We start from the raw sequence: 24,664 nt of genomic DNA, 5'->3' as shown, positions 1-24,664 counted from the left end.
TATAATGGTCTTATTTCTCTGGAGTGGTTTTGCTGGATTTTCCATTCGCGCAATTGCTAGACCTGGACATATTACATCCTGTTCCCAAAACGCCAGCTGGGAGGATCTGCAACACCGTGTATCGCATTCTCTCTACGGATTCACAAGTAAGCCTTCCGCTCTGTGTCCGGGTCATAGTCCATTCATTATTTGTCTCGAGGGTGCATTCACACGAAGAGAAGCCATCAGCGGAGACAAAGAAATTCTTCCGCACTTCCTCGTGTCGACATGCGCAAGAGTGGTTCTCTTAGGATCTCTTCGACTTCTCATTACAGCTCAAATTCGCCACTGATTGGGCCCTCGAACATCTAGGTCTTTGATAGCTCCCCTAGTCTTGATCAAGAATGTTGCCTTTGGAACTCGTCATCGCTATCGCGGACCAAGTAAGTTCTCTGATCGATGAGAGCTCTTGGGGATACCCGCCAACTGACATATCGCTAGCTTGAAACTGGCCGCGACTACCTCAACCTCACAAGAACTTGCAAGACGATTCATAGATTGCTGGCTGGCCGCCCTTGGAACGAAGTACATATCCACTTTCGCCCATACTGGGTGGAAGGCAGTGGACAATCCACCACAAGATGTAGGGGGATCAATGATGGCTCGGTGCAGATCAGCAGCACGTGGCAAATGACCCGGATTCGCCACAGGCAGTGTCCACTGTCCCCATGTGAGGCATGCGAGATCGAAGCAGCCCTGCTATCTGTCAACGCGTTTCTCGATTGTCGAGCAAGACAGTTTAGTAAAGTTCTTCGAGGCTTGACGCTTTCGGGATGGTTGCCACAGACTCTTGAGTCCGTGAATAAAGACGCCCCTGGCCATACATTCAAAGGTGCTCGAGGCTTGTGCGCTCTCCAGCCAGAGGTTTTGAACATCGAGCTTCGATGGGCGAGTTGGAGTCCGATAATGCTTTCCGGCTTTGATTTGACGAGACTAAGGTCACTCAAGATGCCTGTGAGGGCACCTCTAGATTGCCTCAAGGTAGGAGCAGCTTTCATGGGTATGCCACGTCTGGCAAACCTCACGATCACAGAATTGTCTGACAGTCAGGAATTCGTGGATGAATTTTGTCATCTCGGCGATGGCATTTTGGCTCTCTCTTCTTCCTTACGATCGTTGAACATCAGTATCAGCAACTGCAACCGGGCAGAAGGTTGGGAAAAAGATGAAGCATTCGTGGAGCCCGGGGATGCTGCTTTCTTTTTCAAGAAGTTCTTTCTCGAGCCTTCTTGCGATCGAATTGAGGCACTAGTCAAAGCAAGATACAATGATCCACGGGAGCCCCCGGACGTGAACATACTCCGGAGCTCCAAAGGTTCGCTGAATCTTGAGCGCATATGCTTGAAAAATATTGGCTTGCCATGGTGGTCCTTTCAGACAGTGTTCAATCCAAAAACCGTAAAAGAACTCAATCTGCCAACATGTCGAGTGGCTCCAAATGTCTGGGATGATCTCGGAAAGCATGCACAAGTCCACAAGGTTGCAAACATCAATTATGAGATGCTTTCCGGTCCTTTCATGAGTTTCCTATCAACTCAGCACAATCTCCACTTCCTCTCATTCGCACGGCCACCGGACATTTACAACGTAGCTAACATCAGATCCAATTTGCTAGATACTCGGGTTGATGTTGCTTCCTTCTCGGTCACAGAAGCAGCGCCTCATCTGGGAAATGGTACGGAATGGGGTAGAGCTTGTGCCAGAAATGCCTGGTTGCTGCAATCAAAAAAATCCTGGATCCAGCACGAACACCTAATCCAGTCTCCAAGTTCCTGGAGATACTTCGAAGACCTCATACGTTCTCTGAATTCGTATTCCCAGTGCCAGTATCCAAGGAAGTCAGATTTCGTGAAGGCTTTGAGCACCAAGACATCGTTGAAGCATCTGGTGCTTCCTGCCGACATGTTCGACATCACACCGAAATTCATGGCATGTCTCGCGATCGAACTACCAGCACTGGAGAGCATTGAATGGGGCTTCGACTATGCATGTCCGGTGGGTCAATTACTCATGTCTCGTCCTGCACAAAGCCGTATCACTGAAACCACATAGGAACTTCGCGCATGCTTCATAGAGAACTTTCTCCCCAGCCATCCTCGACTCAAGAAGATCACATTCTTATCCTTAAACCGACCGCATCCCCTCTCACACTTCGACGCGAATGAGTTCCACTCAGCGTTCGCAAATGGGTCTTGTGATCTAGCCCCAGCAGTCCTCAAGTATGTTCGTTATCGTGATTTGAACGGCAAGTCGTATAAGGGCAAATTCACGACATCGGATGTCTACTACCATCGAAAGACCATGGACAATGGGACTTGGTGGCTGAAAATTCCCGCGAGGAAGGCAGATAGTATGTTCGAGGATGAAATAACACCGAACATCTGATTGATTGAGAAGGGAGGCTCGAAGGTGAAGAGGGCTGAAAATGAAGAAAGCGATTGCTTTTATGGGTGGTGATAGATGAGATATTGGAGAACATATATCGGGATGGCCGGAGAGGAGCCTCTTGACCCTGTGCTGGAAACCGAGAAGATGGCCCTCGAGTGTCAGGTAGTGATCAAATGGCCCTTGAAAACCGTCTTTCTCTCCTTTGGCGGATCGTAAAGCACCTCCTGCAGAGTCTTCCTTCCTCTTTGACTAGACAGCAGGCCGCCCTCAGCCCCTCCCATATCAAACAGGACAAAATCCGCGGGTTCGCCTATGGCAAATGACCTCAAAGTGTGTCCTATAGACTCAATTGCTCGGCCAGAGACACATTCATACAGCGTTTGAGCGTCCTGTTTCGTTCCAGCATGATATAGTCCGACGCCCGTGCTGGCAATGCTCAATGGGTCACAGCTTCCGTAGGGCGTGAAGGCGTTACCGACATTGTTAATGGCGATGGCACCCTGCATGCCGTATTTCTGGATCATCTGCGGTATCTGTAACGTACCTCTGACTCTTTCGCCCCCACCTTGACCTGCTTGATCCACTCGAGGTTTTCCCATCATGTAGAGGTCCGAAGTAGGTAGTCCGACGAAGTAAAGCTCGAGGTGCTGCACGCGTTGGCTCAGCGCTCGCCAATCTGGCTCGTCATGTAGTGTAAGTCTAGAGCAGTGACTCAGGATAACGGTAGTGTTCTCAGAAGACAATCGGTCTCTCTGATAAAGGCTCATCGACTCGAGCTTTTCGACCACGAAATCTGTCCATATCTTTCGACTTTCATCCAAATTGTAATCCAAATGAAAATCCAGGTGTACTATACAGGCTGATCCCATCCTGATAGCCCATTCAATGTTCTTCTTCATATTGTCTTCATCATTTTCCACGTATGGTGTAGTCCCTACGACCGAGACATGCTCGTTGAAGACTGCCGCTTCCATGAGCTCTCGATTTGCGGCACCATGGGTTCCCGAATAGATCGGTTCTTGTGCAAAAGCACATACTTGGATATCGCACGCTGTAGCAAAGTACCTCTTCAACTCGATGGCAGCATCTAGGCATTTCATACGCACGATGTGGTCCACTTCCACGAAAGCACGCATGTGAGTCACCCCGGCAGCAATGCTCTCGGCAATCAGCCATTTGCCTCTTCTCAAAAGATCATCTTTGTCGAAGCGTGCTTTTGCTTTGGCCGTGATCTCCATAGCCTCTGCAAAATCGCCTTTGACAATCTCGAGATCCGCAAATTTGGGATCCGAGAGCAGGAAGCATTTATCCAAGTGAATGTGAGCATGGCAGAGCGATGGTGCAATCAGGCAGTTCCTGGCATCTAACACTTTCTCGGGTGTGTATGAGCCGACGCCTGAAGTATGAGAAACGATGTTTTTGATATTGCTGTCTTCGATGTGGATGTCATAACGGACCTCCGAATCCCAACCTTGGGACAAGATTCGAGCACCGGAGATCACGTCTATCTGTTCACGATGGGGAGAATTGTCATTTGCCATCGCTCACATCGAAGAGTCTTTCCGTCCTGTTGTCGCGTATATTATGTTGTAAAGAGAAGTAACCATGAATGCCTGGGATATTGAAACACTAAAATCGCAGGCTAAAAGATCGCTAAGAGATTAGGGATTCATATGACACGTGACGTCAGGTCAGACCTACTCGGTCATTTGACAGTCATATATAGCCAAATGACCGCACTGCAAAGGGCTTGTAGTAAGGTGAAGCGTGAGATTCCAGGGAAATGGTAGAATTCAGAGGTATTTAGGGCTGAAATCGAGTATTACTAGTGATATCTTAATTACCGAGCTAGGAATTAATTACGCCAAGCCTCTATTTACTACGCCCATCTTTGTCAGCCGTATATCTTTCACGGTTAGACACCTACTGTATACGGTTAGCGCTATTATCTGTCAGGTCACCATTACAAGACTGTCATAGGGGTCAGTCACTACGCATCCCTATAAGAGATAGCGGGTATTCTAAGTCCTCCACAGCCAGCAACAACACCCGGATCTGGAACCTAACATTTGCCCCCATCGCCAAGCTTACACTGGTTCGACACTTTGGCTTCTACAGCTCGAGATCTTGACATGTGAAAGGTTGATGTATGGATTCATGCTTGGAGACATCGTCAAAGTAGGGCAGTAATAGGGATACATTAGCAATGGATGGCTGATTCTCAGCTCGAGACAATGAAACATAATCCTCCATCCGCCCATTATCTTCCTTCGAAATGAGTGTGTCCAGGGATGGGAAGCCGTCAATAACGCCTTCCCATCCACGAGAAATCCCGGTCTTATGCCATTTGCAATCTGTTCAACTCGAGTCTATGCAACCCTGCAACCTGTGAAAACTTCAAATGCCAGAGCAGCCTTGGTTTGTGGCGCGCAGTCGATGCCAAATCACAATCAGATCAAGGTTGGATTATCGAAGACACATGGGCTTGCTACAGCCTACCAGATGTCTATGCCATTACAAAACCTGATCAGATGTAAGATACCGAAAGACGACTGGCTTATCACCCGGACACTCTGCCATTCCGGACCCCTTTGAAGCTGTGAACGCCAGAAGACGGTGGGTCAATATCCTCCCAAATCATTTACCACCAGTACGGGCGTTGGCCATTCCCGTCAACGCTGCTCCTACCACCTCCCCCGATGCCGTTTCCACCATTCCTAGGCCCACTGGACGGTGGATTTTGGCCGTAGTATGTCCCTTGAGCTCCGCCAAAGTCCGTACAGAACAAGGCAGGATTTGGTGCATTGATTGGTGGTCTACCGAATTGGCCTGGGACGAATGGATTAGGTGCAGGGATCGTCGGGTTCGTTGGGGCAAGAGCCGTAGGGATTGCTGGCATGGCATTGGGAGCATATTTTGTGGCGATAGCAGGGACATCTGCCGGGTTTGAGGGATACATAACTCGATACTGCCCTCTGGCGGGATCGAAGGCCGTCCTCGGCGCAGGATTTTCCAGGTTCTGTCGTATCTGAGTGAGACCGTGCTCGTCCTGCCAAAAGCGGTCAGCACCGGGCAAAAAGGAACAAGAATATATGAGTGCATACTGGCAACACCGTGATTTCGTCGGGTGTTTTTACGCTCATCAATTGATCGGCACGACCAGTGGGCAGCTGACGCCGGAGGTCATCAATCACCGTATCAACGGCGTCCAGATCCCACTTCTGTCCCTGTCTCTGTACACCAGATGGAAGGACAGGACGGTCCTGGTTGAGGTTGATATTGTCAAGCATTTGTATAAGCTGGCAGTCTGAATGATCGCAGCCACACTCCGCTCTGAGAAGTTTCAAGATATCGTTTCGGCTGAAGCCACGGTCTGTCCAAGCCTGGGTGAACACCATTGTTTTCGAAGGAAAAAGTGGTCGTGCTTGAAGGTCCCCAACAGAAAGGGTGAGATCAGTGAAGGCTGGAGCTTGGATGTGGGGCCTAAGACCAGATCTCTTGGACAAAAGACTCTTAATTCTGTCTTCTTGAGAGGGAGCTGAAGTGTTCTGTTGGACGAAATGGAGAGCTAGGTACCCTAATTTATACCTGCGACTTGACTGCCCGGCCGGCTCAGGACAGATTCTGTCGAGGCGACCGCTGTGCAAGGCAGTCTTTCAGGCTTGCGCCATTGTGCTACATGAAACTACCGCGGCCCACCATCTTCGGTAGGGTTGGTTCCCATATCCACGTCACCAACGAAATCGTCCACGGGCATTGAATATGTAACATGGGAGTATTGCTCAGGCGTAAGTGTGACCTGAAACCAAAAGGGCAACGGCTGGATGCTCCACTCATCCCAGGGGGCGACCAGTTGTCCGCCATCTCGAAATAGAAAACATTGCTCTTGTGGAAAATCGTAAACGCCTCTTTGTACACGGTCCGACAGGTCTGCAGCAAGGCAGCAGGCTTGAAATCCGGCATATTCGCCATTTGTCCAGATTCTTCCGATCGCTTCCTAGCGCTGCCCGTAAGTGTCCCTTGAGGCGAAGGGCAAATGGTGTAATGAGCACATATCTGCAGATTTGCATCCGCAGCTCGGCGGGAAGAGAGAGGAAGGAGTAGAGATTGACCGCCTTGTAGCCAGGCAGGAGGTGGGTTGGATCATTTGCGCAATCTTCCCCTGTCATTGGTGCTTCAAGTGCCATTGCCGCCCAGGGTGTTGCAGGAGGAAGAATTAAAGTATTGGGTAATAGAGGGATGATACACTTAGTGGAAGGTAGACTTCTATTCGTCATAAAGGTGTCGCCCAATCTTCGGCTTTACGGAGCAATCTTGGCCGAGACGTTGCACCAGGGCGGTATACTCGAGGTACTTTAGGAGGGAGATGGAATACGAGGTAAGGTAGGTACCTACCTTGAGGTAATCAAGGGATGTTTGGATAAAATAAGGTAAGCTAAATAAGGCTTAGCTTGATGTAAAGACCCGATACGTTGATCGAAGATTGAAAAGTCGAGGCAACATTCTTCGCCTGCCGCCTATGCTGGTACAAATGGCTGATTCATTCGGCTAGCTTTGACCCTTTGTGTAAAGTATTAAAGATGTTAGGGCCATTTACTGCCTTTGGTGTATGTCCTATATCCTGCAACAACTAAAACGAAGAATATCCCGTAGGGCGGATTGCTTGTCTGCCCGTAAGAAGTGGCCCTGCTTCTCAAATGCTTGCACGCACGAATTCGGGCCACTGCGAGATACTGCCGGCAGAATTCTGCCTTTTTAGCTTTTCTTCCTCGGATCCTTTCGCTGTTTCTTTAGAGGCGACAGCGGAAGCGGAGGCGGAGGCTTTACTTTGGGGTTGAGGATTACGGTTCGTTTCTTCGCTGGTTTCCTGGTCGAGGGCGGCTCATCAGGCTCTGTCTGGTGTGGTGGACGGTTCTGCCCGGGTTTCAGGTGTACTATACTTCTGTTCTTCAACCATGGATGCCAACTATGATCAATCCACGAGAATCCGTCTGGGCCCCATTGCCATTTGTCCTTGGCCCAGATGGCTTCAACAGGGACTGCACCGTACCCACGTGAGTCCGAAGACTGAGAGGGGTTATCCCCGAGAAGAAAGCATTGTCCACGCTCTACCTAAATTAGCTATCAGCGAATTACTCTCGTTCGAGGGCGACGAAGGAGCAGGAATGATACCTGGATGATAAACTTTGCCCTGTTGCGTCCTGGATCAACCCATATCCGATCACCTTCAAGGCCTGCTACTCTTTTGATCACACACCCAATGTCAACATTCCATTTCCAACCTAGAGCGAAGACCACATCGCCTGGACTGATATCTTGACTACCCACGTATGCATAGGCAGTGTATGAAACAGCAAACTTGCCGCTGTACGTCGGTCGCATAGAATCCCCCGTCCCAATGTATACATAACCCCAAGGCATAATCGTCATATTAAGCATCCTTCTGCATATGCCTTCTCTCTGTGTGAGAAGATGGTAGAAGAAGTTCCCGATGCGACTCTTTACTCTCATGCCGTGGGGTAGTCGTTCTCTTTGCCAGGATCGAAACTGGACGCTAACAGCAATGACAGTTTTAAGAAGCTGCGGAGTATGCTTCAGAACGCACCACAACTTGTCAGGAGTAGACTTGTACTCTCGTGGAAACCTCAACCTCCTCAACAACTCTTTTCGCTTGGGACCCTGCGAGCTCCGCTCTGTCTGAATGTATGGGAATATTTCATCTTCATTCTTAGTGCTGTGGAACAGATACTTTTGGATCTGGAAGGCATGTCTTGGTCGTGGTCTGTTACCCCACCGCGGAGACGTGATATTGAGAAGAGGCTGTAGAGGGCTCAACGGAGGCATCACAGCGATTCATCGACTTTCGTAGACGACTCTGCATCGAAGTACAGTCCTTTTGTACAGACACTCTCGACGCCATCGCGGCGATCGAAAGATCGCGCGTCTATGCAACCGAATGTGTCTCCTTGCAGGAAATGGACTGAGGTGTAAGTACAGGCGGGCCGCCAAGCAGGCAGGAATTCGCGAGGCAAAAACCTGTGGAGCAACACCTCCTCGACCAAGGCGTATTGTAGGATTAATAAAACCAACAACAACCAGCTCAACAAGTTATCGAAGTTTGGTATCGAGACCTTCACAGAGCTCGATATTACTCCTCACGGTCCTTCTCTCCTACCCGTCGACCCGTTTCTTGCACCATTGCCACAAGCCTCTTTGACGACCAAGCTACTGCCCTCGGGGCTCGACCTTTTTAGCATCTCTGCGCTCTAGTACAGCAGCCATGGATCACTCGCGGGATCCTTGTCCCTGGGTAGCTCTCAGCGACTTTGGTGGCGCATTCTGTATGGGAGTAAGTCTACAGCCCACCTTCCCCAAAGCATCGCCTGTCTCCAAATCTATTATTTTGCCCTTCCAACCATTCTCCGGATAGCTAGCTGAAAACGTTTCTGATTCAGGGGATCGGAGGTGCGGTATGGCACGGTGTCAAAGGCTACAGAAATTCACCGTATGGCGAACGTCGAATCGGCGCTCTGACAGCTATCAAAGCTCGTGCGCCAGTATTAGGGGGAAATTTTGGGGTATGGGGAGGCTTATTCTCGACGTTCGACTGTGCGGTGAAGGGATATCGGAAGAAGGAAGATCCTTGGAATGCTAGTAAGTGTTCTCTTGCAGTAGAGAGCAGGGAAGAGGAGCAGGGTGAACAGTGGACTCTAAGCTAATGGTGTCCTAGTCGGCGCAGGATTCCTCACAGGCGGCTCATTAGCTATAAGAGGTGGGTTCAAAGCAGCGAGGAACTCTGCTATAGGATGTGCGATTTTATTGGCCGTGATTGAGGGCGTGGGGATAGGTATACAAAGAATGATGGCGGAGAACACGCGGCTGGATGTACGGATACTTTGTCTTCCCACTTTTCCCAACGTGTTTGTGTTGACAGGAGAAATAGGTACCAGCACCCCCTCCGGCCGTCAGTCCGCCACCAGCAGTGGTGGATTCGCAGAGTCCGATGATTGCTTGATGCGCTTTGCTTTTCTGTTCGAAGATACTCCACTCTGCCACATTTGGCAATCTCTAAGCAACTTGGCATCAGCGAGGATTTACGTGCTCTATAAGGAGGATATTCGATACGGGGGAACTGTATTATACGCTAGATAAGGCTTGGGGGTGGCTCGACAAGGCTACTGACGAGAGGATAGATACAGAACAATGAGATCCACTTGAATATTGATTGCTCACTAGGGGTTTGATGGGTTGATCTTGAAGACTTGGGAGAGCTGGTTGGGGCTGGATGTGAAACCCAACTACCAACGCCCGAAGTCGTTCTCCCACCTACATCCAATACAGTGAACAGCAGCGAGACAACTGCACTTTGCCTCTATTAGAAGATAGCGATCGAAAATTCATCAATGCCATTGGAGCACATCTTAGGTAGCCATAGTAGTTGGCCGCGAAGACCAGGTGCCCCAACAGAATGGCCAGACAATTTATCACAGTAAAAGTAGGTAATTGACATACACTTGCCAACGCCAATAACCCATACACAGCTGCTGTACATTCCTCTCGTCCCACAAACCCATGTAATTCTATTTCTGTGCCCTAGGTCCTGCCACACCAGCTCCTATCACACTTGGTAGCTCCTCTTGGCCAATGCTGGCCATCAACCCAATACCCCAGGTCACCACACCAACAAGAGCAATCGAGAGTCCAGCCAACAGGAAGAATGGTACACTGATATCCTTCTTTTGGCAAGCGGGCCCACCCCAGTACACAGTCTTCACCCTTCCCTCGTCATCTGTGAGTACCGTCTTGGAACATTTGCAGGCAAAACAATCGATAGCGCCGCCGGACTTCTTGTAAGCGGTGCCATGGCCAGAGCAGTTGTTGGTCGTGGCGATGCAGGATTGAAGAGTTGGGTGGCAGATTGGGAGGATGCCGTGAGGAAGTGGGGAGGTGGATGCCTGGAGAGGCACAACCTCGGGGGAGGAGGGAGAGGAGGCGGTGGATGGGGAGGAGAGTGGTTCTTCGGGTTGTTGCTGGCGAGCGGAGGGGGGCTTATTATAAGAGCCGTAGAGAGAATTGACGCTGCGCTTGGAGTTCTGTGGGGTAAAAGGCATGAGGACTATCGTGGACGAGATTGATCCGCTATTGCGGAGCAGATCACCGATGAAAGTTCTGACGTCAGAGAGTGTTGAGTGGTAGCGGTCACCATCCTTAGGAGTGAGTCCCTGATGGTTGTTTTGTTAGTCACGATTGATCGACGAATTTCTGTTGGGAGTCTGTGGGAAGCGCACCTGAAGGGACGATATGTGGAGAACGGTCGTCTGTCCATCTGATCCAATATTAAAAGTTTCGCGACCAACGTTGAACGCAGACAAAGTGGGTTGTCGCAATGCTCCACTGTCGTCATGATTCAAACTGTTATACCAACCCTCGCAATCACGACTTTCCTGGGCCATAGTGTCAACTCCATATTGCGGCCCTGCATCGAAGTCGGCTTACCAGGCGAAGGCTACTGAGTCCACCTCGAAGGGACGAGAGTCCTGGAACCTCAAAGTAACATGGGTTCTGCCCCTTGTGCTTGCTTTCCCGGTCTTGATTAAGCAAATCAATAGCCAGTTCCAGGTTTTGTAAACTTGAAGGTTGCGGGTCTATCTTGAAGGCAGGAACAACTGATTGACCGAAGACATCTAATAACGAAAATCAGTTAAAATGTTTAATAACGACCTCTGGTGGTCAGAGGTTACCTTCGTCAACGCCCTCCACAACAAGCAGGAGCTTCTCAGCGCCTTGGGACTTTTCCTCACGCGCAAAGATATGTCGTTTTTCCCCTCCGTATGTGTTTAGGATAGCGAGAGTCGACTCGTCGGCATTTTGGAGGCTGTGATACTGAGACAATCCTAATCGCTGAGCGAGTAGTAGTCGTGCTGTATGAGGAGATATGGAAGGCGGCTCCGCTACCGCTTGGTGTGACCAAGATTCAGAAGTGTATACAAGGGCCCCTCCTGCGACAGTGTATGCTTCAAAGGCAGCGCTGGCCCAAAAGAGGCCTGCAAGCGCTTTCATATTGGATCGTGGCTCGAGAGTATATAGTCAGTATAACATTTCCGCAAGATGTGGTGATAGACTTTTCGGGTAAACTTCGGATACGTTAAATTCTCAGCCTTCCAAACATCAGATGGTAGGATGGTAGGTAGGCAGGAGAGTAAGAGCCTCGGAGAAGCGTGAACAATTATATCTGTAGACCGCCTCAACAGTGTTACATCGTGCAATACATCACCCTCATTTCTTAATGTCTGTTGTGAGATTTATGTAACTCCCATCTTAGACTGAGGTGCTCGCTGCATCGGAGCAACGCTGTTTCACGGCAACGAGCTTTGCCCACTCTCTTACTCATGTCCAAATCCCTGCGGACTCTCTCCGTCCTCACTCGTCCATCCAGCTTCTCTCGCCCTCTTACACGCTCCCAACACTCTTTACTGCGGCATAATGGTGACACCACGATACAGCCAGTGCGATTCAAGAGCAACCTCCGAAGGTAGGCCCACAAGCAGCCCTGGGACGCTTTTACAGTAGCGATGCTGATGAGAGTTCAAGGCATTCGAAGAGGCTCTTCTACCAGATCGCCATTGTCTCAGCGGTGAGCTACTATCAATTGAGATATGTGGATGTCGAAGAAGAAGAGACGGTGGACAAGGCTGGCGCCCCCTCCAAGATGCAACCAGAAGATGGCGATAAAGCAAAGGACGGCGCACGAGAAGATGGCAAGGTTGATGAAGACGACGTCCAAGTCCCTGAAACTATGCCAGAAGACGCATTCTTTGTTCCATTAGGGTTTGTTCGCCAACGTCCGCATACGCACTATAAAGCTAGCGATCCGGAATGGCAGAGCTTTGTGGAGTTCGGAAGGGATCGTGAAAGACCAACGGCGGTTCGAAGTACGTTCACTTCCTCACGTTATCGACACTTACACCTAATGCTGTGTTAGGGGAATTGGCAGACACCGTCTGTTCTAGTTTCGCTGGCCACAAAGTCTTACAGAGACAAATTGGGGTACCCATGAAATTGGGGAGGGTCTGGCTGGACATCGTTTACCCAGATGGCCCAGCACCAGAGTATGATCGATCAGGGTATGCTAGACCTCTCGTTGGAGGAAATCGAGATGGACTACGAGCTGACGCGCGAGTAGCTTGGAGATCGCTGATGACTACATTGCATGGACCACTAGACCAGTCTCTGCTTTGCAAGTAGCTCGTCTAAATTCAGCGCTCAAGCCTTTACCAGCCGTAAAATCGTTGTGGGCAAGTTACAGTACCTACTGCTCTTTGCAACTAGCCAGGCTCAAACAATTTCTCAACATTGGCCCGACATCATCAAATACCAGCCCGCAATTACCTGTGGGGGCCGTAACAGTTGATCAGCTTCGGGAGAACAGCTCGAAACAGGAGACTCAAAATCGTGCCCAAATGGACAAGATGTCTGACCCTAAGTCCGATGTGGGTAGCACCAAGGGCTCGGCAAAGTTAACATCCTCGGACGGTTCCAAAATATACGGATCGCTGCCATCTTTACTACAACCAGATTCAGATATAGGTCCTGCTATAATGGAGTTCAAGCGGACCCTAGCAAAGAATTGGCATCCTCCTGGTGCATTTGGAGAACGAGGGACTTTCGTCGTTCGCGGGGATGTTGAGCTGAAAGGACCGAAAGGCTCCTGTGTTTTCGAAGTTGTGGCTGACTATCATCCTCAAGAGGCAAGGTATAAGACAGTGAGGGCAGGCCTCAAATACTCCTTGCGCAACCGGGTACGCCCAAGGCCACTTCCTGAGCCGAAGAAGAGCAGCTCTTGAAGTCGATATGTGAGAGTTTGAGCGAATTCTTCTGCGATTTTACGCTTCGAAATGGGCATGCCATGCATAGCGCAGGCGACAAGGGCTTAGATGCTTAGGGCATCGCAACATCAGACAGAGATAGGGGTCTTTGAGCGATTTCGGTTTAGGAGAGACATCCAAACAGTCATGTGTCTACGACCAGTGTTGGAATGGATAGAATGCTTTGGAAGTAAGCTCTTTCATCTCCTTCCGCGAATTGGAGCCAAATGTTCTACTTGGGGTGCCAGATTTGCACTCTACGTTGGCATATGCTACTTGGAATATTGATCTATGCACGCATTCGAAAAAGTCACAAGGCATTCGCACAGCAAAATAGAGCCGTTACTCACAGCAGGCTTCATTGTTCGGGCCAGTCCTGCTTGCATGTTGTTGATGATATGCATGCCCTGCTTGCTCTGGTGGGTGTCCCTCCATTGATTCGAGCCCTGCGCCAGAAAACCATGCGGCTACAGCTTGAGTGGTCTTGCTGACCCAGTACTGCTCGCAAATGCTTTATGACATCCGTGCCTTGCCTGCTCTTTTGCATATTTTGCCCAATGCCTTATGCCCAAAGCTAGAGATCTATGAAAATATTGCTTTGGGTGACTTTGATGGTCCATCGTTCATTGCACAGCCTAGATTCAGTTGACTGGCAAGGCAATGACAGCAGGCGAGGTGAAGAGCCAGAGATTTACAGCCCTTGTGATCCTTCGACCGTGCTGCTGTGCCTGGCCACTTGCGTGCCCTGGATCCAGACTCAATCATAGGTCTCCGGATGCTTGAACAGAGCCCTCTCATGCTTGCTGAATGCTCGGAAGCTTCTAGACAAGAGCCAGCCTCAAAGGGCGCTAAAAGCGGGTAGCATAAACAAATGTTCACACGAACGGACTTCCCAAAACCTCACCGTCACCCCTTTCTACCTTTGCGTCCTCAACTACACGTTCGACCCGGTGCTCAAATCATCAAATTCTGATAGCTATCGCTCGAAACAGCAACTTGTAAGTGTCCCTCTAGTCCTCCGAGTGATCTGCGCCGAGCAATGCTCGGCTTTCTGTCATCCTCCTCATGCTGTTTTGAGCGAGGCCTGTCACAAACCTCACCACCCACATCCACATCCACAGCGAACACCGCAACTATATATCATATATATATATGATACGATGCTTACGCGTGAGTAACCAGCAGGGTCTCCGTCACCGCCACAACAACTCACCAAACCGGAAGATCTAGAAGCCAGGCATCATGCCGGCCGAATCTCCCTTCGCGTCCGCAGCTGAGCTCCCCACCTGTACGTACCCCTACCTCATTCTACTCCCTACCACAAGACGCGTCCTACAAGCCAGGACAAACCTCCTCACCCCTCCCCCAACTTTGCCCGTCTCACCACGCGCGCTCACGTCACGTCCGCCTCAAAGCCTCAACTAACGCCGCCAAACCTCACCCCCCAGGCGACGCCTCCCCCGTCCGCTCCTCCTCCTCCTCCTCCGCCGGCCCCACCCGCGCCAACACCCCGGACCTGGAGCAGCACCCCGACCTCCGCGCCGTCAGCGACCGCGAAGAAGACGTCCTCTTCTTCGGCGGCGCCGAGATCCTCGACAACGACAACGACGACGGCGGCGGAGAAGAAGGCCCGAGCGTGCCGTCGTCGTTCGAGCGGGGCGGAGCGGCGCAGGGTCCGCTGACGGTTATGGAGACGTTGGTCCGTGTGGAACGGGCGAGTGAGGTGGCTGTGGAGGGTATGTCCGCCGCTTATCTACTTACTTATTCCTTGATTTCCTTACTTCCTCCCTCCGCTTATCTTGTGAGACCCTTGCTGACCTCGTTCGTGCCGTGCTAGACAGCGCGCAGCTCGAGATGGCGGACGGAGGGCAGCGGGCCCGCGTCGTGGCTCGGAGGATCAAGTGGGCGCTGGTGTATAAGGTGACGGTTCTTTTCCTGGCGGTGGCTGGGACCGCCCTTTGCGTGGGCTTGTTGGTGGGGGCGTGGACTTGAGGGGGGAGGGGGTTGGTGGGCTGTGAGCTGGCGGGGTGGATGGGGCGAGTGATGGGGCGCGAGAGGACATCGTCGTCGTTTTGTGTGTTAGATGTCTCACAGCTGAGGCTGTGAAGTTGTTGAAAGACAAAGTGCTTGTGAATGCATTTCATGGTGGTTCGTGATGTGACTGTTTATGGGGATGGTTCCGGTTATGTTGGCTGTATCACGTCTCTTTCTGTACTTTGACCTGCTTGTTTCTAAAAACGGTTTCATTTTCACTGGGTGCATTTTTGCGATGTTACCCTTGTATTGATTGGACCTGTGGCAAAGTATCTCGCGGTTCTCTTGTACATGTTTGAAGATCGTGGTTCCCCAGAGAAGGTCAGCCACTGAAACTATTTAACCTTCCTCATCCCCTTCTTCAACCTCTTTGCCTCCTTATCCCCAATTTCCTCCCTATACACATCCTCTGCCGTCTCCCCCTTCCTCTTCTTATCCTTCCTATCCGACTTCACACTCACAGTCACCTCCTTCGCCCCGCCTCTAGCCTGAGCGCGCTTGACTTGCTTTTCTGCTTCTTCCCAGCCGGCGCCGCCAGTCTCAATCTCATATTTGTCGAGTGGCAGGGCGTCGATGAGCGCTCGTTGTTTCTCTTTGAGCTCTTTATCGACGTCTTCGCCTCCTTCGCGAAGTTCGTCGTCTAGGTTCGACTTGAGAGGTGCGAAGCTTTCCACTTTTTTACCGTCGACGCCGTCGTCTTCGGCGGCAGGAGCAGATTGAGGCATCGTTTCTACGACTGCACCTTCGAGGAGTCGGCGGAAGTGAGATGATACTTTACGAACGATCTTCACGAACATGGCCAGTAGTTGACTAGATGGCAACCCGAGCTCCTTCTCCACATCCTCTAGTACCTTCCTTTGCAGGCCAATCGCAAGCAGGATGCTTGATTGTACGCCTGTCAGACTGACGGCAGACTTCAACCTGTTTGTAAAGTGAAAGTGCGCGATGGGCGGTATCATGTCGAGGATGACGTGGTAGTCGAGCATATTATTTGCGTAGCTGTCTAGACGCTTGAGGTCGAATGGTGAGAAAGAATCGTCAAGCTCGGATTTGGTGAGAGGTTGGATGGTGTATGAGGCGTCAAGCTTTGCGCCTCCGTTGGCAGACTCGATGATCGAGAGCGCGAGTATAGAAGGGAACGCACGGAATTGGAAAGAGAGAAGAGAAAGGAAGCGTTTGTGGAAGTCTCGAGCGTAGGCTCCAAGCCAGGCGTTGTCGGTGTTGCCGCTATTGTTGGAGAGTGTGCGTATCATAACGCAGGAGTGCTCGCCTGTGAGCTCGTTGGCTGTTTGGCGTAAGTAGACTGGGGCGAAGGAGGCGCGTTTCCAGAACTTGTGGAGGGGTGGTGTGAGGCCGAAGGAGACGCCTAGGTAGTCCAGAGCCTGAGGACGGCGTTCAGAAAGGCGAGAGAAGAGAGCTGGCATGTTGTTTATGTCGCGGACTTTGACATTATCAGATTGAAGAGTTGAAGATTCGAGTTCAGCGTCCGTAACGCGGACGATGGATTCTGCTTCGGTGCGTTCGGCTTCAGAGAGATTGGCAAATTTGCCTTCGTAGAAATCTGTGAGGAGGGTGAGGGCGCGGCTGCCGTAGCCCATGTTAGTGTACTCTGGGTTGGTGGCGATTCGGACTATCCGAGCTCCAGATAGTCCAGCAAATTCCTCGTCCTGGAATTGTTGGCTGACCAGCCATGGTATTAAGTCGCCACCTGCTCTTTGACCGCGACTCAAGCTGCTTAAGACGCTTTGCTTGCTGATCTGGCCTTCTAAGGCCACTTGTATTACGCACAGTGGCTCCGGTAACCTCGAGCTATCGTCATCCACTGGAGGAACGAGGACAAATAACTGATGGGCCGGAGCATCGCTCATCAACTGAAGGTCGTTTGGAGAGTTCTTGTAGTGGCTTGCAACGTACAATGCTATCATCTGCTGGAGGAATTTCTCGGAGACAGGGTGAAAAGAGAACAGGGTGTCTCGATTGACGTGTAACAATTCGCACTTGGAGGGATGAGGACACCCTTGGGTATTGAGGTTCGAGTTTGGAAGGGTAGCATCGAGACAGAGGACTTTGTTCAACCACTTTTCAATTGAGTCTCCCTGGGAATATCGTATGGGTTCTGTAAGAGTGATCTCTCGTAATGATCGACCCCTGCTGGAAGCATTGTCGCCGTTGGCTGCAGCTTTGCCAGTCGATCGATCAGCTATCTCTGCATCTTCTGCACTGTTCAGCTTGGAGCTTCCTCGAGACTGATCTCGTAGTTGCTGTATTAGTTTGAGAGACAGTGATCTGCCTGTGCCTTCGTAGCCGTTGATGGTTGAGGCCATGAAGACGAGATATGGACCCAACAGCTTCCTGACCAGAGGAAGAGGTATGGCTGCGGCCTCGTCAATCACAACCAACTCTGCTTGGCCCAGAGTATACGCGTCTTGAGGTTGGATGTACTGTATGGTCTGTCTGTGTTGTCGGTGGACATTCACTCGTACAATGGCTTTGTTGAAGTCTGGATTAGTCGACTGGATGATAGTATAGTCAACATGATCCAGATAGTTGAGGGCGTCAAAACCCTTGAAGACGAATTCAAACAATGTTTTAAGGTTCTCAGGACTAGGAGACGTTATGAAGATATTGCTATATCCATGTGCTATAGCTGCTGCGATTGCTACCCCAAGAGCGGCGGACTTTCCTCGTCCTCTCGCTGCTGTCAAAGTGACAGTACTTCTCAGAGCCTTTTCAGCAATCGCATCCACAAATGTTAGAAGCGCTTTTGCTTGGTCTACCGTTTTCGCTATCTTGACCAAAGAGCCGACAGGCTGGGTATCCACTAAGCTCTCTTTAATACTGTCGAGTTCTCTCCTGGCTTTTGTGTTGCCTTCGTCTTCTGGATTTGGCGGAGGCAATGGTTTGACGTTCTTACCTCCAGATATAGGCAGGACATTGAGCTCATCGTCTACGAACAAGCAAGAATCGCAACTGCCCAACGAGAGCACGAAGCGTTCGTTAAAGCGGGCAACCACATCGTCATGTGCCTCGGTCCGGTATCTAGAGTGAATATCCATTGACAAGGTATAAAGCTGTTTAAGACTGGTCATTCCCTTCAGGAGCAAGAGAACCATGCCGCCCCCTTCCACGGTCTCAATTGTCCGCGCAAGTAGGTTGGGCGTAATAGCTTCGAAGTCCTGTAGTATACACATGCCGAAAGTGTTCCCCAATATCTTTTCTGTCTCTTTGTAGTAGACATATCTTATGTTGTGCAGCGTAAGGAAGAGTTCGAATGGGTCCTCGGTGTTCGCTTCCCGAATGCCTCGCTTGATCTCTTTCTTGATCTTGTTCTCTCGCTTCTTTCGATGGCTTGTAAATCCCAAAAGGTCTTTCTTGTACGCCCATAGAACGGACTTGTTTTGCTTGATGTCGACACTCGAGAGGATGTAGTGTAGGTGGACGATGACATCTTTCGCTCGGTCTCCCACGACGACGAAAAAGCTTCGTTTTTTCTCCTAAGCGCAAGTTCAGTCAGTTTGAGCTGACTATACTTTGGTGGTCACATAAGCAGACGTACCTGTACCGCATTACGAATCAAAGCGGGGATGCGCGAGTCACTTTGAATCGTCAGCTTCGAATTCTCGCCTTCAACAGCATGGAGATGGGCATACACCGCTTTTCGAGGCATCCTTGCCGGATTTGGGCTGCAACTCCCCAGTAAGCGAAGCTCAGGGGCACAGATACGTGCAGAGTATCAATCACGTTCAACCATTAATCATCTGATCCGTATTCCAGGAACATAAGTCGCTTCATTTTGATGTGGGCACGAAAATGGCTTCGGAAGAAATCCGGTAAAACTTTTTGATATCTTCAGGGATCAGGGATTTGTAAGTTTACCCGTTATGCTAAGCTTTTCCAGCCGCATGGCTCCCGCAACAGCCACCTTGGCATCTTGGCTTGGCATCTTGGCATTATCAAAGTCTGGGCCCCTCCTTACATTCTTCATTTTCATGCAAGGGTTGTCGCTGTTGAGACATCTTTTAGAGCCGGCTCGATGCTGAGCAAGGCTAGTGCGCTCTCCCATGGGTTAGTATCGCCCTACTCAAGCCAGGTTTGGGAATATCAACAGAGCTAATCCATGTTTCAGCGCCGTTTTGCTTAGCACCATCATTACATCTGTAACATATGAGCAATCATCTTTATTAGGTAGGAAAATGTGGTCGAAACGGCTGCTTCTCACAAGCTGATCAAAGCCAGCACGGCCTGTTCAATCTTCTATCGTCCTTCTGTCCATACTGGGAGTCAGCTTCTTCTTGTTGCGCAACCAGATAGCCTATTTCATATCATTTTCTTCTTCTTCTGCTTCTGGTACAAAAACATTCGACTTGCCTTTGCAAGAGAGCCCTGTTTCCAATGGACGTAAAGACTCACGTAAAGACTCCAACGAATCTCGTTCTGGGCAGTTCAGCGCCACTCAGCCTCGCTCAAGGAGAATAGTCGTTATCTCCACGGCCATTGCTATTTCTTTACGGGTCCTACTTTCTGGTTTGATCTTCGATAATGCACAATGTTCAATGAACTCTGTTGAGGTAAGACATCCGTCATTTTGAACCCAATGCATGCTGATTTCTCCCAGGGTTATCTACCTTTGCTTCTTGCTATTTACGACTATTGGTACATTCAGCGCAGGCGGCCAGAATTCGACCATGCATCCCGCGCGAATGGAAGAACTCTTCGAAAGCTCTGGCCAGCTGCTTTCTTGACAGCTGCGTACACTGTCAGGGCATCTGTAATGGGTGCTCCCAAATCCACTTACATCTGTCCGCTCTCTTCCAGCGCGAACACTGGCATTCCTGCCATGCAGGTTCTGTCAATCCTCCTCGATTGCTATGTTTTAGTCGCTATCTCGGGGGTCGCAAGTACAGCAAAAGTGGACGCATCCCCGACGAGCGAAAATCCCTCGGTGGTCGTGGGTTCCATCTTTTTGGTAATTTCGACATCGTTGTATGATCCGAACGGTTCTTAGTGCTAAAATCTCATAGCTTTCCTCCGTGGTCTTGCTCATCGGCGGTATCTTCGCACTCGGTATCAACCAAGTCTACTGGGTAGAATTGTTTGGCGTCGATTTCTCGTATACTGGCAGTCTAGCTTGGCAAGCAGCCTTGTCTTCGCTAACAGTCGTCGCCGCGCTTCATATTGTATGTGAAATATCATGGTGGAATGCGGAAGGTACTGACCGAGCATAGTCGATGACTCATGGTTTGTTGCACCTTACAACGTTCATATTGTGCATCTGTATTTATTGTACTGGACTTGCCTTCGCTTCGACTAACCGGAATGTATTGCCTCCTACCGGAATGATGCCATTGATCGCATTTCTTGGTCTATTTCTCCTTGGTGCTGTGCTATATGTACATGCCGAAGCAGTACCTGGAACCGGACGAGGCCAACCTTCACAACGTCTAAGCCGGCGGATGCCTTTGTCCATATCCTCCATATTAGTCCTCCTAGTTTTATTCCTTGGCTGGTCTTACGATCTCCAAACTCAAGAACTTGTCGCTCATCCGATTGACTGGCTAATAAGTAAAGCCGAGAAACAATCGAACGACTGGGCAAATCAGGCTTCTGTCAGCATGAATCTCGCCGAGTGCGTCCAAGAATATCAGCGCCGCTATCAGCGCCATCCGCCTCCAGGGTTTGACGCATGGCATCGTTACGCAACAGCGAGGAACTCTGTTGTAATCGACGACTACGATACTATGATGGAAGACCTGCTACCATTCTGGGGTATCTCGCCTGCTGAGATAAGGCTGCGCACTCAGCAAGTGATTTCTGATCCATGGAACGAGGTTTCTGAAATAATAATCCGAAACGGACACGCTGGACTAGGGCCCGACTTTCTGCCCACCCACCGATGGATGCTCGATGGCGTAATAAACCTAGTGAAGGACTTCTCAAGTTACCTGCCCGACATGGTTGTGACGTTCAACCTCAACGATGAGCCAAGGGTGGCAGTTCCTTACAAAGAGATGCAAAAACTTCGAGGCCTTGCTATCGGATCTCCCAAGCACCTTCGCAAAACGGTACAACACAGTTGGAGCGCTGATCGAGTTGCGACCTGGCATATACCAGAAGACTTGGGTTCTACGCGGCCATTTGAAGATCGCTCCCGCACCAACGCTTTCTCCACAAGCACCGCAGCCTGCCCTCCCTCCTCTCCTGCTCAACGAGCAACAACCTGGGACAGTAGAAACCTCTGCACATCGTGTGCCGCACCTCACTCCCATGGCGTTTTTCTAAGCAACTGGACCCTCTCCGCCTCCCCCTGCCATCAACCTGACCTTCGCAATCTCCACGGCTTCTACCTCAGCCCCGCGGCCTTCAAGCCCTCCCATCGGCTTCTCCCCATCTTCTCCCAGAGCAAAGTCCACGGCTACGCTGATATACTCTACCCCTCTCCATGGAACTACATAGACAAAATCGACTACAGCGCGTCGGACGAACATCCGGACCCCCCTTTTCCCGAAAAAGAAAACACCCTCTTCTGGCGCGGCGCCACCTCCGAAGGCGTCTCCCGCCACGGCACCTGGAAAGGTATGACTCGGCAACGTCTCGTCCACCTCGCCAACAACCTCACCGCCGTCCCAACCATCCGCTCTCCGACCCTGCCCGTCCTCCTCCCGAATGCCCAGGGCAAATACACATACCAGACCCTCGCCCACTCAAACCCCATCGCCGCGCTCAACCTCTCCCTCGACATCTCCATCGTCGACGGCATCGCCCGCGCCTGGGACAACGACGGCGCGGCGCAAGACGCCGAGTTCGGCTTCGCGCCCCCGACCGACTTCCAAGACCACTGGCGCTACCGCTACCTCATGGACGTCGACGGCGCCGGCTTCTCCGGCCGCTTCCTGCCCTTCCTCCAGAGCGGCAGTCTGCCCTTCCGCGCCGCCATCTTCCGGAGCTGGTGGGACGGCCGACTGACGGCGTGGAAGCACTTCGTCCCCGTGGACGTGCGCTTGCACGGGCTCTTGTCCACGCTGGCGTTTTTCGCGGGGACGGCGGGTGGGGCCGCGGGCGCGGGGGGCGGGATGACCGAGGGGAACGTGAAGGCTGGAGCGATGATTGCGGAGGCGGGGAGGGAGTGGGCGGGTAAGGTGCTGAGGAAGGTGGATATGGAGATTTATATGTTCAGGCTGTTGTTGGAGTGGGGCCGGTTGACGGACGATAGGAGGGACGAGATTGGGTTTGTGGTTTGAGAGGGGACGATGTGATCGGGGATGGTATGCATGGGCGTACTGGAAGTCTATGTACATTGTTCGCGGAGGATTTCGAGATGTTGTCAACATAATCATGCTGATGCAGGCGTAGTGTAAGAGTATATACATCCACAGACAGGGAGCAAATCGTCTCGCAGGGCTTGAGAAACAGATACAAGAAGTTTCCCTTTCAAATTACAAAAGATAGGCGGACTACGAGACCCAGCACGCATGACGGTCATGAAACAGGCTTCTGCGATATTCAGCATCGATGTGCGTTGTCTATGTACGCAGGGTATCCAAGTGCTCGGCCGAGCTCGTATCTGCTGGCTTCCCTCTCTTCTCGGCGTACGTAGGGCTCGCGCGCCGGTTGCCTTTGACGCGTGCATGCGAGCAGTGGCTGGGAGGCTCCTGCAGGTGCGGGTGGGGAGTCGCTTGTTGGTGGAGGGGCTTTGGTCTCCGGTGTCTGTTGCGCAGGACTGGGGTTTGGCTCATCGTTCCCAAGCCATTTTCAAAAGCCCGGATGGTTTCGCACTATCGGACTCTATTCCCGCCATCGATACCATACTTGCTCCTGACCCGAGTCCTCCACCTGGACTCAGCCCATCAGGCGGACGGTCTTCCCCGCTCATTTCAGCCTCCTTCCTCAGCTTCTCATATCGTTCCCCAGTCTCTTTTAGTAATTGCTGGATCTCCCCTTCCCTAACTCTGATATCTTCCTTCTCCTTCTTGATTTCCTCTAATTGCCGAACCTTCTGCATCCGCGCATATTCCATGCCTGCCAGCCTCTGCCTCAGCTTTTCTAAACATCCGGTCAACGTAGGCAAAGGCGTGATCCGCGGTGGTGTTCTTGGTCGCCTAGGTCTTGTACCTTGTTCGTCTCTTCTGAGTCCATCCATGCCTTTTCGAGTTTGCGCGGCTTCGTAGGCGGCATGGCGCTCAGCTTCACTGTCGTCATCTTCGGAATCCGCGGAGTCATTGCCTCCTTCGGCTTCATTGATCAAATCTCGCATTTCGGCCTCCTGTCGTTGTTTCTGCTCCCGTTCCGCTTTCTTGCCCAGTGCAATACGCCCATCCGAGACAAACTCGTCGAAGCCTTCTGCTATGTCCTCGTCATCACGGACTAGGCGCGTTTCTTCCTTCTTCGATGGCTTTTGTTTCGCATAAGGTAAGAGCGATCTCTCGCCGTCGGAGTCTTCTTGGTCCTGCGCATCCTCATCGCTGAGGCCGATGAAATCTTGCTCCTTGGCCAGACGAGCACGCCGTGCTTTCTTTTCGCGGACCTCAGCATCCGTAGGGATGGCGGAGCTTGATTCTTGGTATGCGAGATCTGAGCCGAATTTGGAGGCTAGATCGAGCGCTTTGCCATCTTCGTCGTTGACGTCGGATTGGGAGCGTAGATTTTTAGGTGTAGAGGGCGTGGAAGTCTTGAGCTCATTGAGGTGATCAGCACTGTAGCTTGGCCTGTCCTCTGTTTGCCTGAAGCCGAGATGTTCTGATGAGAGATTGTTCGCTATGGTCTTTCGAAGGGCGTTCTTCTCAACGGCTTGTCGGCTCAGGCTAGATTTCTTGGGCGTGAAGACTGCAGGTCCACCACTGTCATCATCTTCGGTCATAGAAGTACCACCAGGTCCGAATGATACTCTAGCAGACGACTGCTTCCTGGTTTTTGAGGAACCACGAGAGGCGATTGAGGGACGTATGACGGTAGGGGTGTTTTCTGATGAGGCAGTCAGCCTGTTTGTTCGCACGGACACATTAGAAAACTGTGCTGAAAAGCTGGGAGTGGGACTCTTACCTTGGTCCTGGCTTCCTAATCCAGGCCGCGTATCCTTCAGGTCTTCATCTTCTTCTTGCCCAACCTTTCGAGCCTGGCGCCTGGCGCCGAATGAGGACCTCATGGTGCGGAAATGTGCAAGACCCCAAACTTCTACCGGTGTAATGGATCTCTCTCGGACAATTGCGCTTTTTCCAAGGGTGATACCTCTCCCAAGGAGCAGGTTTAGATGTTGCTTGACCCGCGAGTCGAAAGTGAAGTCACAGTCCCTCAACATCAAAGGCCCCATTAGCGCAGCCCTACCCCTTGGCATCAAAAGCTTC

At 51.1% G+C, this 24,664-nt stretch overlaps 11 protein-coding genes across 11 annotated transcripts; 5 read left to right on the top strand and 6 right to left on the bottom strand.

The window, feature by feature from the left end:
- Positions 1-383: 383 nt before the first annotated feature.
- HO173_008376 (uncharacterized protein) lies at positions 384-2,424 on the top strand (the record flags this gene model as incomplete). The annotated part of the gene is made up of 3 exons (XM_037310276.1): positions 384-422; positions 481-2,034; positions 2,092-2,424. 3 exons carry the CDS (start codon positions 384-386, stop codon positions 2,422-2,424), a joined length of 1,926 nt encoding a protein of 641 aa, XP_037162862.1.
- A 161-nt stretch (positions 2,425-2,585) lies between these two features.
- On the bottom strand, positions 2,586-3,968 carry HO173_008375 (uncharacterized protein; the record flags this gene model as incomplete). The annotated part of the gene is made up of 1 exon (XM_037310275.1): positions 2,586-3,968. The coding sequence occupies one exon, from the start codon at positions 3,966-3,968 to the stop codon at positions 2,586-2,588; it is 1,383 nt and encodes a 460-aa protein (XP_037162861.1).
- Positions 3,969-5,068: 1,100 nt separating this feature from the next.
- HO173_008374 (uncharacterized protein) lies at positions 5,069-5,825 on the bottom strand (the record flags this gene model as incomplete). Its single annotated transcript, XM_037310274.1, has 2 exons — positions 5,069-5,476; positions 5,532-5,825. 2 exons carry the CDS (start codon positions 5,823-5,825, stop codon positions 5,069-5,071), a joined length of 702 nt encoding a protein of 233 aa, XP_037162860.1.
- A 1,357-nt stretch (positions 5,826-7,182) lies between these two features.
- HO173_008373 (uncharacterized protein) lies at positions 7,183-8,271 on the bottom strand (the record flags this gene model as incomplete). The annotated part of the gene is made up of 2 exons (XM_037310273.1): positions 7,183-7,539; positions 7,600-8,271. The coding sequence occupies 2 exons, from the start codon at positions 8,269-8,271 to the stop codon at positions 7,183-7,185; spliced, it is 1,029 nt and encodes a 342-aa protein (XP_037162859.1).
- A 436-nt stretch (positions 8,272-8,707) lies between these two features.
- On the top strand, positions 8,708-9,442 carry HO173_008372 (uncharacterized protein; the record flags this gene model as incomplete). Its single annotated transcript, XM_037310272.1, has 4 exons — positions 8,708-8,776; positions 8,883-9,081; positions 9,158-9,312; positions 9,371-9,442. 4 exons carry the CDS (start codon positions 8,708-8,710, stop codon positions 9,440-9,442), a joined length of 495 nt encoding a protein of 164 aa, XP_037162858.1.
- A 565-nt stretch (positions 9,443-10,007) lies between these two features.
- HO173_008371 (uncharacterized protein) lies at positions 10,008-11,487 on the bottom strand (the record flags this gene model as incomplete). Its single annotated transcript, XM_037310271.1, has 4 exons — positions 10,008-10,649; positions 10,716-10,871; positions 10,924-11,111; positions 11,169-11,487. 4 exons carry the CDS (start codon positions 11,485-11,487, stop codon positions 10,008-10,010), a joined length of 1,305 nt encoding a protein of 434 aa, XP_037162857.1.
- Positions 11,488-11,816: 329 nt separating this feature from the next.
- Positions 11,817-13,271, top strand: HO173_008370 (uncharacterized protein; the record flags this gene model as incomplete). Its single annotated transcript, XM_037310270.1, has 4 exons — positions 11,817-11,959; positions 12,019-12,359; positions 12,410-12,551; positions 12,611-13,271. The coding sequence occupies 4 exons, from the start codon at positions 11,817-11,819 to the stop codon at positions 13,269-13,271; spliced, it is 1,287 nt and encodes a 428-aa protein (XP_037162856.1).
- Positions 13,272-14,534: 1,263 nt separating this feature from the next.
- On the top strand, positions 14,535-15,284 carry HO173_008369 (uncharacterized protein; the record flags this gene model as incomplete). The annotated part of the gene is made up of 3 exons (XM_037310269.1): positions 14,535-14,580; positions 14,741-15,028; positions 15,130-15,284. 3 exons carry the CDS (start codon positions 14,535-14,537, stop codon positions 15,282-15,284), a joined length of 489 nt encoding a protein of 162 aa, XP_037162855.1.
- A 377-nt stretch (positions 15,285-15,661) lies between these two features.
- HO173_008368 (uncharacterized protein) lies at positions 15,662-18,993 on the bottom strand (the record flags this gene model as incomplete). Its single annotated transcript, XM_037310268.1, has 2 exons — positions 15,662-18,820; positions 18,883-18,993. The coding sequence occupies 2 exons, from the start codon at positions 18,991-18,993 to the stop codon at positions 15,662-15,664; spliced, it is 3,270 nt and encodes a 1,089-aa protein (XP_037162854.1).
- A 366-nt stretch (positions 18,994-19,359) lies between these two features.
- HO173_008367 (uncharacterized protein) lies at positions 19,360-22,564 on the top strand (the record flags this gene model as incomplete). Its single annotated transcript, XM_037310267.1, has 6 exons — positions 19,360-19,391; positions 19,453-19,511; positions 19,563-19,894; positions 19,942-20,292; positions 20,348-20,503; positions 20,552-22,564. The coding sequence occupies 6 exons, from the start codon at positions 19,360-19,362 to the stop codon at positions 22,562-22,564; spliced, it is 2,943 nt and encodes a 980-aa protein (XP_037162853.1).
- Positions 22,565-23,055: 491 nt separating this feature from the next.
- On the bottom strand, positions 23,056-24,618 carry HO173_008366 (uncharacterized protein; the record flags this gene model as incomplete). Its single annotated transcript, XM_037310266.1, has 2 exons — positions 23,056-24,284; positions 24,363-24,618. The coding sequence occupies 2 exons, from the start codon at positions 24,616-24,618 to the stop codon at positions 23,056-23,058; spliced, it is 1,485 nt and encodes a 494-aa protein (XP_037162852.1).
- Between the last annotated feature and the right edge of the window lie 46 nt (positions 24,619-24,664).

This window comes from Letharia columbiana (assembly GCF_014066305.1).
Source record: "Letharia columbiana isolate WasteWater2 chromosome Unknown Sc0000030_s1, whole genome shotgun sequence".
Classification (NCBI taxonomy): Eukaryota; Fungi; Ascomycota; class Lecanoromycetes; order Lecanorales; family Parmeliaceae; genus Letharia; species Letharia columbiana.
The sequence above is the reverse complement of the archived record's forward strand: the minus strand, read 5'-3'. Positions and strand labels throughout refer to the sequence as shown.